Raw genomic sequence first — 15618 nt, 5'->3', positions numbered from 1 at the left:
CCCCTAGCTGTCACTGCAGCCCCTGCCCTGGGGCTGTGCCATGCCTTCATGTGGCATGGAGGTGAGGGGCCAGGGCTGAGCTGCTGGGACTTACACCCCTGTCTCCTGCAGATCAAGGTGGAGTTCTCCATGAAGTTCACAAGCAGAGACATGAGCCTGAAGAGGACTCCATCCAAAAAACAGACTGGAGTCTTCGGGGTCAAAATCAGTGTGGTGACAAAGTATGTGTGGGGCTGGGGTGGCTGATCACTGTGCTGGTCACTGTGGGTGTGGGGCTGCTGCATGTCCCCTTGCTCTGTCCTTGCACCATGTCCCTTTGCTCTCACCAACACCGGGGAGCTTGGCTTTTGCTCTGTGCTGGGGAAATTGCCCATTCCTTCGCCAGCCCCATCCTTCCCACCCAGCATATCCATCCTGCCCCTGGCCTGGGGTTTTTCCGTGGCGCAACGGTGTCCCCTGGGAATCTTTGCTGATGGCTCTGCTTCCTGAGCCAGGCGTGAGCGCTCCAAGGTGCCTTACATCGTGCGCCAGTGCATCGAGGAGGTGGAGAAGAGGGGCATCGAAGAGGTTGGCATCTACAGGATCTCTGGTGTTGCCACTGACATCCAGGCGTTGAAAGCTGTCTTTGATGCAAGTGAGTGTCCTGGGCAGTGGCTGCCCTTCGTATCATGTTCCCCTGGAGGGGTTCACAGGCACTGAGACCCTACCTTGTCCCCTGCCCTGCAAGCCTGGGGTCTGGTTATTGCACTGCATGTGCCAGTGTGGCCAGGAAGGGGCTGTGGGTGAGGAGGAAGGTAAAGCTGGGAAAGAAACTCCCAGAGGTCTCAGCTTTGTTTGTGCTTCGGTGTCTCTGAGCTGCCTGGCTGACTCCTGGGAGACTCTGAGTCAGGGCAGCGTCGCAAGTGGATGTTCAAATTGTTCCACGTGCTGCTGCCTGGTCAGGCAGGAACCGCTGGGCTCTTCCCAGTCCCAGCCTGGGGTGATGCAGCTGTGGGCTCAGCAGTGCTGTCCCTGCCCTCCAGCCAGCAGCCTGCCCGGGCAGCTGGGGTGATGCACAGGGCTGAGACCCAGAGGGGAAGGAGGTGACAGCCGTGGGTGCTCTCTGGACAGATAACAAGGACATCCTGGTCATGCTGAGTGACATGGACATCAATGCCATCGCCGGCACGCTGAAGCTGTACTTCCGTGAGCTGCCTGAGCCCCTCCTCACTGACAGACTCTACCCTGCCTTCATGGAGGGCATCGGTAAGGGCTTGGGTGGGGAAGGAGTTGGTGCCCAGGCGTGGCTGTTTGGTGTTGCCTGCTCCAGGGTGGGAGACTCCCAGGGGTCCTTCCCAGCTCAGCCTGCTTAGTCCTGGCTGTCCTTGCTGGCTTCAGGCTAGATCAGGGCTCTCCAGGGTACAGGCAGAGCCCTGTGGGACAGGGCCAGTCACTCATGCATGGACTGTTAGGAGGCATCTGGCCATGATGGGTCCCACTGCTGCACAAGATGTCACTAGCCTCGGTCCTAAGTCCTCTTTCCTTGTCTCCAGCCCTCTCAGATCCTGCTGCCAAGGAGAATTGCATGATGCACCTTCTCCGCTCGCTGCCCGACCCCAACCTCATCACCTTCCTCTTCCTGCTGGAGCACTTGAAAAGGTAAAGGCTGGGCCTGCTGTTCTGGGGTACAGGTCTGTGAGCTAGAGCTGCTGTCTGATTTCTGTGATGCCTGCACTGCTGTGGGTTGATCCCAAACTGGAGGCAGATGTTGTTGTGCTGGTTCAGAGCCAGGGCCAGCAACAGCAGCTGGGGCCAACAGCAGCAGCTCAGTGTTGAGCAGGAGGCAGAGTGGCAAATTTCCTCTTGCACCCCCTCCAAGAGAGTGCAGCCCCAAGTGTGTCCCACCTGCCTCATCTCCCTGGGCTCCAGCACATTTGTTCAGGCTGGGACCTGGCACACCATGAGCCCCTTTGGCTGATGTTGGTGTTGGCTTCCCATGGCTCCTCTTCACAGGCCCTGCAGGATGTTGGAGGAATCTGCCCCACAGAACAGCCCTAGGGCCACTGTGCCAGCAGGGACTGTGTGGTGCAGGGCTGTTGGTGAGGGTCAGCTCTGCAGGGAGCACACATCCTCTGGCAAGGTACAGCTCTTGGCTGCCACAGCCAGTGTGCAGCTGGTTGGAGGAGCTCTCTGTGGGGAGCAGCTGGCCTCCATGCTTGACCAGGAATCAACTGGGAGCTGTACAGTGTCTCCCTTAGCAGGAAAACTGGGTGCTGCATCCCTGCAGTAATTCCTGTGACTTGTCTGCGGTGGGTGGCCAAGACCCAGAGACAGTCAGCTCTGTGGGCATGTCCCAAAGCTGCAGGTGATACCTCACTTTGCTCACCCCAGGGCAAGTGCAGCAGTGTGTGGTTTGCTGACCTTTCCTTTGGCCTGGAAGAAGCCCATCTGGACCAGGGGATGGACAATTCTGGGGCTTGCTGGGGGCCAGAAGCCCACGGAGGGCACAGTGCTGTGGGCAGGGTGCTACTGTGGCATGCAGAGCCTGGTCAGAGCTGCCAATGACTTTGGGACTGGGACTCACAGCTCATGTTACTTGCATCATGAAGCTTTTTTTCCCTCTGGTTTGGCTAAAACCAAACAGAAAAAGTGATTGATGCTGGGGGGTGGGGAAGGAAAAAATCCATTTCCATCCTGAGAACTGGGCACAGCCAGTTCCCACATCTGCTCCCCTGGCCAGGGCTCAACCGTGCAGCCTGTGCCGGGGAGCGCAGCTGCCTCCTAACATGGCAATGTTGTGGCCCTGGTTCCCTCGGTGCAGGGTCCTGTGGGGTCGCCCTGGGGGGAGTGGGTGCAGGGAGGCCTTGGCTGGTGGGGAGCTCCTGGTACCCAGCCGGGGCTGGGGAAGGGTGGAGGCCCTGAAGCACATAAGCAAGCAAGGGCTTGGTTGCTGCCACATCACACCCAGGGCTCCCGGCCAGGCCTGGCGGCTCCGGCAGAGGCCATGAAGGGGGCAGAGCTCTTTGCCCTGCACCTGGGTTTTCTGGGGGCTGTGAAGGGCAATGGCAAGCTGGAGGTCCCTGCTGGAGCTGGGAGAAGGGGAAACCAGCACTTAGCCCCCACATCACCCCATGGTTGCCCTGTTCCAGGGGAACAGAATTGGGGGTTCATGGTGCCTCTCTCTGTACCCTGCAGGGTCGCTGAAAAGGAGCCCATCAACAAAATGTCTCTCCATAACCTGGCCACAGTCTTTGGGCCAACACTGCTGAGACCCTCAGAGGGAGAAAGCAAGGGACACCTCACCCTGGCCTCCGACATCTGGTCCCACGATGTGATGGCTCAGGTAAGAGCTGTGAGGGCAGTGTGGAGGTGCAGCCCACACCAGCACCCCTGGGGTGGGGAGCAGAATGGTTCACCTGCCTGTCTGGGTGGGTTGGTCACTCTTTGCACAGGGACAAGCTGGGAGCTGGCCTCTCTGCCTCTTTCTGACCTAACTCCTCCCATTTGCCTGCTACAGGTCCAGGTCCTTCTCTACTACCTGCAACATCCTCCTATCTCCTTCACTGAGCTGAAACGCAACACACTTTACTTCTCCACGGACGTGTAGCCTGCAGGAAGAAGGCACCAGCTGCAAACACTCCCAGCTCCCTGCTGGGGGTCACAGACTGGATCACAGCCCCCCAGGAAGGCTGGCCCGGACCCAGGATGGTGCCACCTGCAGCTCCTGTACAATCATGCACCAGTGGCCGGGTCCCAGCCCAGGCACCGTGCCTGTCTGTAAAATAGTCGTGTCTGATGTCCCTTCTCGTGTTCAGGAATTGGTTTTTATGTATATTTGTTCAGCGGAAGAGGTAGTGACTGACAAGGGCTGTGGACACAGGCTTCCCCCTTGGCTAGTTTTCTCCTGGACTCCTTTCTGCCTGCCCACTCCCGCCAGGCACCCCTCGTCTCGCCCAGCTCGAAGCCTGCAGCGTCCCACGAGTGCCTGTTCTTGCTGCCCAGCTCCCCTGCCCCACGCCTGCATGTGCAGCTCCGGAGGCTGGCAGCTCACAGGCTTCCCTCCCCAGTGACAGTGAAACCAGCTCTGCTTTGGCTTGCTGCCTGCGCAAACCTTGGACCCTGTGCCTGGATCCTGCTCCGGCCTGAGCAAACCTGTGAGCACGAGAGCAGAGGAGCAGGGTGGCTGCTTCCTCCTCGCCACGTCTTTTCTGGGTGCTTGCAGGCCAGTCCCCTCTGCAGCCCGTCCTGTGCTTTGCCTGTGTGCATGTAGCGTGGCGGTGACTCCCCTCGCTGAGCCTCGCCTCCAGGGAGCGCTTGGGATAATCCATCACAGGTGGCTGGAGCCAGAGAGGCTGTGCTGGTCTTGATCCATGGCAGGCTAGAGGGACAGGTCTGCTTCCTCTGCCACAGGCTGACCCCAGCTCTGTGCATCAACGGGGTCCCATCAGGGCACACAGATCCCAGTTTCCTTGGCAGGGCAGTCAAGAGGGTCCCTGCTGTTTCTGTATTCTCCATCTCTGCTGAATGCGTGCCCCTGCCAGCCCAGCACCGCCACAAGGACTGCCGACACTGGCTGTGCCCTGTGGCAAAGCCTGCTTGGGCACCAATGTTCCTGCTTTGGCCACAAGAATGGGGAGATTTTTGTTTTCCTCCTTGGCCTCCCCCAGGCAGCAGGCAAATGGCAGCACGTGGCCCTGCCTTGGTGGCATCCAGGCTGCTGGAGGCAAGTGCTGTGTGGCAGCAGGATGGGCACCCAGCCTGGAAACCGGCACAGAGGGATGAGAGGAGGAGAACCTTCATGACCCTCACTACTGAAGGCAGAAGTGCTTCGTTTTTTCTTTCTGACACAGCAGTTGCTAAGGTTAGCTCTGCCCAGCCAGCTCAGGTGTGGTTTAGTTGGTGGCCCCAGTTCTTGACCCCTAGCCTGATGGCTGGAGTTGCCATGACACATCCCAAGGCAGGAGGGCCACATGCCTGTGTTCACTGCCAGGCTGTGCTCTGGCTGAGTGCCTGGCTCCTGGTATGTCCCCAACCCTCCCACACTCATAAGTGGGTGCTGGTACCACTTGGGAAACGAAACCTTTCGCTCTGTGAGCTGAGTCCATGTCCTCATGGGTAAAGCCATCCACTCCCTGACTGTGTTGGCCCTGTGCTCTCCTGTGCCAAACGGAGATGGATGAGAAGTGACCAAGTGTATCCCTTCTGACAGCAGCGTTGCCTTTACCCTCCTGACTAAGACTGTTCCAGGTAGAGCCCGGCCACCTGCCACCCAGGTATGTCCTGTGCCCACCTCCCCGGGGAAGGCAGTACCTGCCTGCCCCACACCAGCAAAGTGACTAAAGGAGGGGGGTCTCAGTCCCCCTCCAAAGGGCTCACACTCCAGACCCTGCTCCTCTTGACTACCAGCTAAACAGAAGGGAAACAGCATTGCAGAAAACCACCAGGCTTCTGGCTTGGCCCTGGACCCAGTAAGGAGGCCGAGGTTTCGATCTGACTGCACAACGGATCCCTGTGTGTCTGATTTGTTACATGTGTCCAAGTCTCTGTCCACCATTCTGTCATTCCAGATGGAGACCCTGTACAGCTAAACCCCCCCCTCTCCATGACAGTGGCTGGAGGCCTGGTCCACACAGCCCCAGCACAATAGGGCTGTGGCCATCCCTGTGACTGGCCTTTGCTTGTCCCTGCAGGAAGGAAAAGAGGGGGATGGACTCTTGCAGCTATAGGTAGAATAGAACTGTTAATTAATATTTGACTTTCAAAAGTTGGTAAGGATATATTTTTGTTTGTGTTCTGTTTCAATTTCTGTAGATTATAAACTTTAAATGGCTGTAAACCATGTGAGGAGAAAAAAAAAAAAAACCCACAACAAAAAAGTTAATAAAAATGCAAAGCCCCAACATTTGCACAAAAGGAGCCCTGTGGTGTTGCTGTTTGCACTCCCTGATCACTTTGGCATCGCAGCTCTCTTCTTTCCATCGTGGAAATCTTGCTAGCTGCACTTCAAGCCAGTGGTATAAGCAAAGGCATTGTGCCAGACAATACTTTTAAGAGACATCTTATGGTTTGGGCTGCATCCTTGCATTTCAGTACATTCTGGAGGGGAAAAACCTGGACTGTCTGGAGCCAGCCTGTTTAATCAGCCCTGAATTACTCAAGCTTAAAATTCAGCTGACTTGCACAGCTTCTGGCCTGAGGATATTGAACAGGCACAGCAAGGGACATCAGGCAATCTGGAAACCTCATCTGATAGATCACATGCTGCTGTCTCCCCACTTCTTTGCATGTGGGAATGGGACACAATATGCCTCCAAACCAGCCACTGACCACTGGATCAGCCAAACCACCCTGCTAGTACAGCTCTTCCAGGTAAGCAAGTGCTGCCACCATTCTGGGGTGTCAGGCTGTGGATGCGAAGGAAGGGAAGGGGTGGGAGAACTCCTGTTAGGTATGTGTGTGTGCACTGAATCTGAAATCCTGCTGCCTCAGAAAGATAAGAGTGGGTGTTTGTCCTTGTGGAGTGGCTCAGTGAAGGTTAAAATCAGCCTGAACCCCTGAGAGTATAAAAGTTACCCCCTGAGGTCTAAGAGCAGAGCTTGGGTAGAAGAGCAAGAGGGCTAATAAAAACACAAATTGAGAAGGGAGCAGCTCATTGAGCTAATGAACAGATGTTTTGACTTCAGTGCCACTCTTCTGCAGAAATAACACTTCATTTCCCCCAGCTGTAACAGTGGGGCATTCAGAGGTGGTACAAGGACATGATGGGAAACAGACAGTGTGCTAAGTGAATGCCCAGTTATCTAACAGTGGCTTATTCTCATAGCTCTGCTTTCTAGTTTCACTATCAAACTGCTGGAACTAATGGTGTGAGCCTGTGGCAGTTAAAGCAGCAGCAAGGCTTTTTTTTTGTACTCTCACAGTGAGGTTAAATCAGGCTGCCCAAGTGGCTACAGAGAATTACACTTCTGCAGCCTCCTTTTTTTCCCCTCAAACTGTTTTGTTCATCTGCCAGTAACCACACGGTTCTGAGGCTAAGGATTCCTTTTAGCGTTTCCCTTTAAGACGTGGTACAGAAATCTGGCTCTCATCTCTGTACTTGAAATAAGACAAGTTGTACAGATGGTGGTTTGTCTTCAGCTGGTATTTTAAGAAAAGCCTGGAACAAACTAATTTCTCCACAGGATCTTACCTCTCCCCAACAGATTAGCAAGCTGCAAACCGACAACTTGAACGCTGGCAGTGCGTTCAGCTGCACGGTAACCTAAATCGCTGCGGGTCTGTTTGAAGAGTGTCCTCCTGCCTCTTTTGATGCTAGCAACAGACTTAATCAAAATCAGACCTTGAGGATCAAGAAAGCCCAGAGTCCAGGCTTGTTTCCTGGAAACGGACAGTCAGCTGATCCATCCTGGAGATACTGCTCGCTGCGCCTGGGCTCTGGCCTCGCGTCCTCCTGCAAGCCTGCCCCAAGCAGCAGGCCAGGGCTCAGAGCCAGATCGTTGTTAGTCATTCAGGAAAAGCAGCCAACGCCATCCAGCTTGCACTGATCAGGACTCCAGAGGCAGTGGAAAGGTAAGCCTGGTGGTTCTTCAGCCATGGTGCAGGCTCTTAGCAGCAGCACTGGAGCACAAGGGAAACTTGCTCCCAGGGGATCCCACTGCTACCGTAGGTAGTAATCGATGGCAGCGGAGAAAGCGGCAAATCCGCCGCAGCCGATAACCCCGGCCTTCAAACCAGCTGCGAGGCAAGAGGGTGGCAAAGAGTCAGGCAAAAGAGGAAAGTGATTCTTCTTCCCAGTAGCTAGATTATGCTGTGCTGCCTGGAGGAGCCTACACCTGCAGGAACCTGGCAGTCTGCTTTCAGTGAACACCAGCACTCCCTCTGTCCAAGGTGAGGGCAGGAACCTGGCAGGCTGCTACCAGGGAACACCAACACCACTTCTACCCAAGGTGAGGGCAGGAACCTGGCAGGCTGCTACCAGGGAACACCAACACCACTTCTACCCAAGGTGAGGGCAGGAACCTGGCAGGCTGCTACCAGGGAACACCAACACCACTTCTACCCAAGGTGAGGGCAGGAACCTGGCAGGCTGCTACCAGGGAACACCAACACCACTTCTACCCAGGGTGAGGGCAGGAACCTGGCAGGCTGCTACCAAGGAACACCAACACCACTTCTACCCAGGGTGAGGGCAGGAACCTGGCAGTCTGCTACCAAGGAACACCAACACCACTTCTACCCAGGGTGAGGGCAGGAACCTGGCAGGCTGCTACCAAGGAACACCAACACCACTTCTACCCAGGGTGAGGGCAGGAACCTGGCAGGCTGCTACCAAGGAACACCAACACCACTTCTACCCAAGGTGAGGGCAGGAACCTGGCAGTCTGCTACCAGGGAACACCAACACTACTTCTGCCCAAGGTGAGGGCAGGAACCTGGCAGTCTGCTACCAGGGAACACCAACACTACTTCTGCCCAAGGTGAGGGCAGGAACCTGGCAGGCTGCTACCAGACAAGGAACAATGGGTTCAAACTAGAACATGGAAGATTTCACCTCAACATGAGGAGAAACTTCTTTCCAGTGAGGGGGACAGAGCCCTGGAACAGGCTGCCCAGGGGGATTGTGGAGTCTCCTTTTCTGGAGACTTTCCAAACCCACCTGGATGCATTCCTGTGTGGACTACCCTAAGTGATCCTGCTCTGGCAGGGGGGTTGGACCTGATGATCTCTTGAGGTCCCTTCCAACCTCTGATATACTGTGAGACTGTGATACCAGGGAACACCAGCACTCCATCTGTCCAAGGTGAGGGCAGGAACCTGGCACACAGTGGATTTAAACCTGCCACAGCTGGCCTGACACAGCACAGCTGGGCGCTGTGTTGTTAAGCATCCCCTCAAGGGACTGAAAACAGCAGTGGCCATTGCTGATTTCAGTGTGCTCTGATCTGAACACTGCAAGTACTCTGGGGAGGGATAGGAAGAGCAGCTACTGCTTGGAAAGCTCTAAGAGGATTAAGGTCCAAGATGGGCACAATTTAACAAGCTCAATCAGAAGCACTTTCAAGAGCACTTTGTTATCTTTTCCGCTCTGTGGACAGTTTTTTTACTTAAGGTGAGAGAAGTTTGGTATTTCTGTGGAGCAAAGCAGTTCTTCCTAACTGGGGCTTTTCTGAAGATGTCAGCACTCAAGGCTTCCTAAAGTCCCCACTAGTGCCTGCTGGACTGAAATCCCAGTGTTCCTCCTTTTTTAGAGATAAATAGATTTGTCTGTTTGAATTGAGAATTGAGAAGTGAGAAAGAAGGAAAGCACTTTACACACTGTGCAAATTAACACAGCTTCTGCCAGTGAAATAGCAGATATACAGTAGAGCTCTGGCAACACAACAGCTGTAGCTTCAGAGAGTTGTATTTTTGGCTCCCTCTCCATGACACCACAGAAAAGTGTGGATAGCTAACACCATTCCCTGATTTTTCTTTCAAGTCATTTCACAGAATCACAGAATGTTAGGGGTTGGACCTTGAATGATCATCCAGAGCAGGATCACCTAGGGCAGGTCACACAGGAATGCATCCAGGCAGGTTTTGAATGTCTCCAGAGAAGGAGATTCCACAACCTCTCTGGGCAGCCCGTTCCAGGGCTCTGTCACCCTTCACATCTTTATAAACATGAATGAGGTCACCCTTCAGTCTCCTCCAAGCTGAAGAGACCCAGCTCCCTCAGCCTTTCCTCAGAAGGAAGATTTTCTGCTCTCTCCATGATCTTTGTGGCTCTGTGCTGGATTCTTTCAAGCAGTTCCCTGTTCTACTCCAATCTCACTGTCCTGTATGACCAAAGCCTTCCCTACCCACTCATATCTTTCAGACTGAAAGTGATAAAGCACTTCTGCCAGCCTGGAGGACACCTCCCTGTTGCCATCACCACAGCCCCATGTGAAGAGATCTGTAATGTGTGTTCTGTTAAAATCACCACTTGCTGCATAACCAAACTGTGGTCTATTCCCAGAAATGGTTCAGAGCAGGCACTACCAACCTCTGAAGCCGATTGCTCCTCCTGTGATGCAGCCACTAATGACACTGTTCTTCCAGTCTGACTTTCCACGATACTGGGGAGTTAAAAACCAGAAGAGTCACCAAGTAAAGATGGAATAAACACTCAGTATCTGTACTAATACCAAGAAGGATTACATGACCTTCCAGCCCCTTCTCAGCTGAGGATGTCTTTCTCTCTTCTCTCAGCAGATGGCCCTCTGCACTCTCAAATGTAAGACTTGCAGGGCCAGGAGATGAGGAAGGAACAGGTCACTGGGAGAGGTAAGACAAATCCGGATGGTGCAATGCAGTGCTACAGCAAAGACTCTCAGGTGAGCCCAGAGAGCTCCCAGAACACAGCACCAGGAGCTAGCACTGGTGCAGAGAGTTCAAAGATGCTCCATAAGTGCAGCACCAAGCCTGGCCACACAGCCTGGATCTCAGCACAGGTGAGAACTACAGCACCCTGCTGACAAAGAGGGACTATTTCCAAAGCCTGAGCACACTTTTTTCACCAATGCACAGATCTCTTTGTTCTGCTTCATTGTGCAAGCAGATAGCCTTCCCTTCTGCATGAGTTAAGAAATAATTGTGTCTTTGAATTAAAAAGCAGTACTCAAACTCCTAACAGGCTAATTTTGCTATTTCAGAAAATGCATGATAGATTTACCACTGGGCTCCACCAGGTCACTTCTTGCTGAAGGGGCAAGATGAAAATAAGCCTGTTACTTAAGAACTTTCATCAAAGGATCCCTCTTTGCATATGGAATTCTTAGAGGCTCAGATTACCATGTTGCAACTCACAGCTTGATGTTTTAACAAGTACTTGCCAGTTCTAAAAAGTAATGCCTGAACTTGCCAGTATATTCAGGACTTAAACTGAAAGGAACTTTGGTGTTTTATGCTCTTCTGCTTAATGTGTCTTATGCTCTTCTGCTTAATGTGTCAGAGAAGAGTTGTTCTGAAGGCAGGTCTCAAAGTTGAAAAGCTTTGATGGCCAACAACCAGAACAAGCTAGCCTACTCCCTTGCCCTGTTATAAAGGGCATGTACCTACTTATTTGGTATAGTAAAAGAGATTAAGTGCACAAGAAAACATTTCCTAATGTGTAAGAAGTCACTACTCACAGATTCCACCACACATTCAGTGCAGGAGAACATGGCACCCACAATGGCAAAGTTTTTTGCATAGGATATGCCTCTCTGCCCCATATCTTTGAGGACCTCTTTTGCAGTCGGTGTACGATATGGATCCTTGGGATCAAACCCAACGTTGGTGTCAATGCCAGCAGTGAAGACACCAAATGCACCTCCCAGAACAAATCCTGTGAAACACAAGCAGTATAAAATGAAGCTTGAGCAGCACATTCCTCACAGGCTCCTAAACACCTCTGCTCCCACTGTCTGTCAACCCTGCAGCAGGAAGGGGCTGTGCAAGAGCACCAATGGCCTGGTTCTTGACACTACATGCACTGCTGCTGACATGCTCCTTGTTGACAGCTTGTGCTGTGCTGAGGAAGGGCTGTGAGCACCTCTTCCTTTGCAGGGAAAGAGAACTGAAAGAGATCCTTCCCTGGGAGCTCTGACACTGGAAGAAGCTTGGAGAGAGGAAAATTAAACACGGGGATCCCTGTGCCACAGCCCTTTCTCCAATCACCCCATTCCCGACGCCACGGGAAGCCCCCCCACTCTATTCACAGCTGGCTAACCCCACCGCAGCTCCATCCCTCCAGCCTCCCTCGGCTCCCCCAGCAATTCCCGCCTCACCTCCCACGCAGGCCAGCACCGCCTTGAAGGCGCAGCTCTCCATGGCCCGCTCCACCATCTTCTGCTCCTCGCTCTTGGGCGGGCTGGGGATGCCGCCGAGAGCCGCGGGGTCCAAGGCGCGGGGCCGCCGCTGCTCGCCCACCAGGTGCTGCAGCAGCAGGCTGTACTGCAGTGGCGGCGGGGGGGGCTCCGAGCCACCCGGAGCGGAGGACGGCGCCATGACCAACCTCGAACACCCGTGGTCGGCTCGGCACCGCGACCCGGCCCACTGGAGTCGCCCGTAACGCGACTTCCGGCAGCCGTGCGGCGCGCGGGGCCTGGCGGGAGTTGTAGTTCCGCTGGGAAGGGGTGGCAGCCTTGCAGCGCGGAGCCGTGACTACACATCCCAGCGTGCCCCGGGGCAACGCTCTCACCGCGAACTACAGCTGCCGGCAGGCTCCGCGGCATGGCGCGATTGGCGTTTCCTCGCGCTCAGGGACTACATTATCCGGCGTGCTGCATGCCAGCCCCCTGGCGGTTGCTGGGGTCGCTGCAGGTGCGCTCAGGGCTCCGGCTGCTGGAGCATCCCCGAGAGCGGCAGCGGCGGCAGGTGAGCACGGCTCGGGCTCCGCTTCCCGGTTCCGTTTCCTCGCTGGGACAGGTCGGTGGCATCACCCAGCGCAAGCCCCAGGCTAATGTCTGGCTGAGGTGCCGCAGTGCGGGACTGAGTCCCTCTGCCCTGACTGAGGTGCGAGGAGGGGGTGGGAAGCTCTGAGGGGTCGCGGCGTTGCCGCCGTCCCCCGCTGGCAAAGCTGGTGTCTTGGGGGCAACAGGTCCCGCGGCAGGACGGGTGGTTGTAGCCTCTCCCGGCGGTATGCCTTCCTTGGGCTGCCGGGACGAGAACAGCGGATCCCGGCGGTTAGCGGGGTGGGTGCCGAGCCGCTGTGGTTGCCGGTGCAGAGCCCGGCTCTCGCGGAGCCCCTCGAGGGATCTTCAGCGCTGGGCTGCACCTGGGAGGCTGCCGGTTCAGGCTCGAGCAGCTGCGGTTTGCCCCAACAGCATTCAAGCGTCCTCTGAGGTGAGAGCTGCAGAGCCCCACGGCACCTCGGCTTGCAAGCTCCCTGCCTGAGCTCAGAAAAGGTCCTTCTGCTGTTCCATGTTCTCCACAGGCCAGGTGAAAATGCCTGGAGGAGAAAAGCCTGAGGAACCCTGGCTGCCTCTGGCGTAAAGCTGCAGTTTTACTTCAGGACCTGCGTTTCTCAAAAGGGCTTAGTGAATAACCCAAATCCGGCTTTCCATCAGAAAATGCAAACTTAGCTCATGTCAAATCCTACAGAAGCTTTGGCTGTTGCAAGCTTGTTCAGTTTGGTAATGAGATGAGAAGTGGTGCTTTTTAAAAACAGGGTGCTGTGAACGTGAAGAATCTTCTCCATTCTTTGCTTGTGTTGTATTTTGCTGAGCCTGCTTTGCTTTCTTGGTTTTGTGGGCTAGAACAAGTTTTCTGTTCGGCTTGGAACAAGTCAAGATCCCTATGCCTTAAAAATTAGGTTTATTGGCTTATTTAATGTGGTTTTTCTTTTTCCTATTCTAGTTTTATAAATTAGCCTTAGTTGTTTAAACCCCTGAGAAATAACTGTGCTGGTTTCCTTAGGATGCTTCGAAGTAGTGCATTTCAATAATTGGATATTGAAAACATTTAATGCATTGTTTAAAAACCAGTTATTAACTATTGCATCTTCCTGATCCCATAAAACACAACTCTTTAGAGATCCCAAGGTAATCGATTTTCTTTGCTCTTATTTTCATCCTTTATGCTTGGTGTCTCACTTATGTTTTGGGTTAGGACTGGATAGCTGGGTTCAGCTAATTTAAATGGATGATTTTGCCACTTCAATTATTTCATTAGAGGAAGTTAATTTTCAACAACTTTCCTCTTAAATTCCGCTGCCCTCTACTGGCTGTACCAGCAGAGTCCACCAGCCCAGGGCTCTTCCCTCTCCACTCGTTTTTTTACTCCTTTTTCTCCTCTTCTTCTTCTTCTTATTTTTTAATTTTGAGGTTTACTTGTTGTTTTGGTGGGGTTTTTTAAGGTCAGAATCCAATATTTCCAGCACACTGTTAAAATCTACTAAAGGAAACTTTACAAGGTAGAGAAGGTTTGCTAGCAGGATGATCTCCCTAAGGAGCCCTGAACTTCAGATTTCAATCTTCTCCTTGATCCAAAATAACCTCGTTGGGTTGAACCTGAAGTCATGCTGCAAAGCCTATTTTCCAAAGGCATAAAGGGGAGGGGGGGAAAGGTCTGTTGGGTTTGGAATCTGAGCACTGAGAGCTTACATGTCTAGCTGGTTTATTGTTTTGACTCCTTTTCTCTGGTCCCAGGTGTTTGGGACAACGCTGGGTTCCTGTTTGTTTGTAAATAGAATATTTTGAGAGAGAAATATTTTGGAACTGTTATATGTGTATATATACAAAATAGAATTTTTTATAAATATTCATATAAAAATATATTTATATTTAGTCTCTTAGGTATTTAAATATTTTTCTGCCTTTCTTAGTCATGCTTTTCTGTGTCTACATACAAACAAATACATGTGCTTGAGTATTTGAGTAGCCTCAGCTGCCTGAGCAGGCTTTTCATGGGAGTGAAATCAGATGGAGGATTAAGGCTTAGAGAGAGAATTCCGGAGTTCAACACCTCTTTGAGAAAGAGAAGTTTGTTCAAATGCAGCTCTCAGCTGTTTGGGCCTTATAAACCTGTGAACCTTCATTACTGCAGCTGTGCTCAGCCAGCACGCGTGGTCCTCTTCCTGTCTCAGTGCTGTCCCTGAAATCTCACTTTTATCTTGGAGCTGTAAAGTCCAGAACTTGGGCTATTTTTAGCCTTGCTTAGTCCCAGATGAAATATTTTAGTTCCATGTGAGTGTGGCCCTGTCCTGTGTGACGCCAGCACTGGGTGCAGCTGATGATGAATTTTCTCCCAGCCTGCAGTGGACAAGATGCTCAGAGACCATTGCAGCAGAGGGCAGCATGTGGGGATGTTAAATAATTGCATTTCCCTTGACCTTTACAGTGACTCAGTCTTTCTCCCACACTTCAATATTCTTCAAACAGGATAAACCATTGGAAATAATGGGGGCTTTGTCTGAAATCCTGGTTTTGCACAGGGCTCTTAGTTCTATAGAGCTCCCAGGGCTTGAATAAGCTTTGGCTGTCATTTTTGGCATTGCTATTAAAAAAAAAAAAGAAAGTTTTTGCAGTGCTTAACTTTATTTTGTAGAACTGCCAGTTCCAGAGTCCTTTCTGAAGTTATCTAACTGGGCTGATGGTTTAAAGACATAGTCTTAAAACTATCACAGTCAGCAATAATTAAATTAAATCCCTTCTTTATTGCTCATGCCTACCTCTCTGCACCTTCTTCTGCCTTACCAGAATTGTGATGATCCAGTGGAATGAGAGGAAGAGAGGATAAACTGGTAGATCTTTAGAGGTAAAAAGGCAAAGTGTTTCACCACTAGCAGAAGGAAGCATGGCTGCTTTGCAGCTGGTCACACTGCCCACCTCACCTCTTGTCTAGCAAAGAGGTTTCCAGTGGCTACACAAGGAAGTGTGCTGTGGCCTGCTGGGCTCTGACTCTGGCAGCAACGTTTTGTGTTTCCATTCTGTGGTCTTCTCATCTGTGTATTAAGTCTGATGCTTTTCTACTTCTCAATAGGTAACTTGTTTAATTTTTTCTTTGCAAGATTCCAGGCTTGAACGGGCACTGGAGGAGGAAAGTGCTTTGTGAAATATGCTTAAATTCAGGGAAAGGAAGTTGGTTTAATTTCTGTACTTCCCTTGGCTTAGTGAGTTTCAGCAATTTACTTGT

The 15618-nt window shown here is 52.5% G+C and overlaps 2 protein-coding genes across 6 annotated transcripts in view; one reads left to right on the top strand and one right to left on the bottom strand.

The window, feature by feature from the left end:
* Positions 1-3597, top strand: part of ABR (ABR activator of RhoGEF and GTPase) — a 28994-nt gene extending 25397 nt beyond the window's left edge. For all 5 annotated transcript variants that reach the window (XM_054394256.1, XM_054394258.1, XM_054394257.1 and 2 more), the window contains 6 exons: positions 112-221; positions 495-634; positions 1111-1245; positions 1533-1638; positions 3175-3322; positions 3497-3597. In XM_054394256.1, the coding sequence (XP_054250231.1) occupies positions 112-221; positions 495-634; positions 1111-1245; positions 1533-1638; positions 3175-3322; positions 3497-3586 (729 nt within the window). In that variant the 3' untranslated portion in view covers positions 3587-3597. The remainder of the gene's footprint in view (positions 1-111; positions 222-494; positions 635-1110; positions 1246-1532; positions 1639-3174; positions 3323-3496) is intronic.
* Positions 3598-6957: 3360 nt separating this feature from the next.
* TIMM22 (translocase of inner mitochondrial membrane 22) lies at positions 6958-11991 on the bottom strand. The gene is made up of 4 exons (XM_054394545.1): positions 11772-11991; positions 11133-11329; positions 10007-10079; positions 6958-7713 (listed from the first exon to the last, which is right to left on the bottom strand). The coding sequence occupies exons 1-4, from the start codon at positions 11989-11991 to the stop codon at positions 7637-7639; spliced, it is 567 nt and encodes a 188-aa protein (XP_054250520.1). The 3' UTR covers positions 6958-7636.
* Between the last annotated feature and the right edge of the window lie 3627 nt (positions 11992-15618).

This window comes from Indicator indicator, chromosome 30 (genome assembly GCF_027791375.1).
Source record: "Indicator indicator isolate 239-I01 chromosome 30, UM_Iind_1.1, whole genome shotgun sequence".
NCBI classification, from domain to species: Eukaryota; Metazoa; Chordata; class Aves; order Piciformes; family Indicatoridae; genus Indicator; species Indicator indicator.
This window is presented reverse-complemented; position numbering and strand designations above follow the sequence as displayed.

Coding starts and splice junctions, on each gene's coding strand:
- TIMM22 (XM_054394545.1), bottom strand. CDS start 11,991: ATGGCGCCGTCCTCCGCTCCGGGTGGCTCGGAGCCCCCCCCGCCGCCA. Junction 11,330..11,771: donor GGTGCTGGCCTGCGTGGGAG/GTGAGGCGGGAA, acceptor TGTGTTTCACAG/GATTTGTTCTGGGAGGTGCA. Junction 10,080..11,132: donor CTGAATGTGTGGTGGAATCT/GTGAGTAGTGAC, acceptor TTAACTCCCCAG/TATCGTGGAAAGTCAGACTG.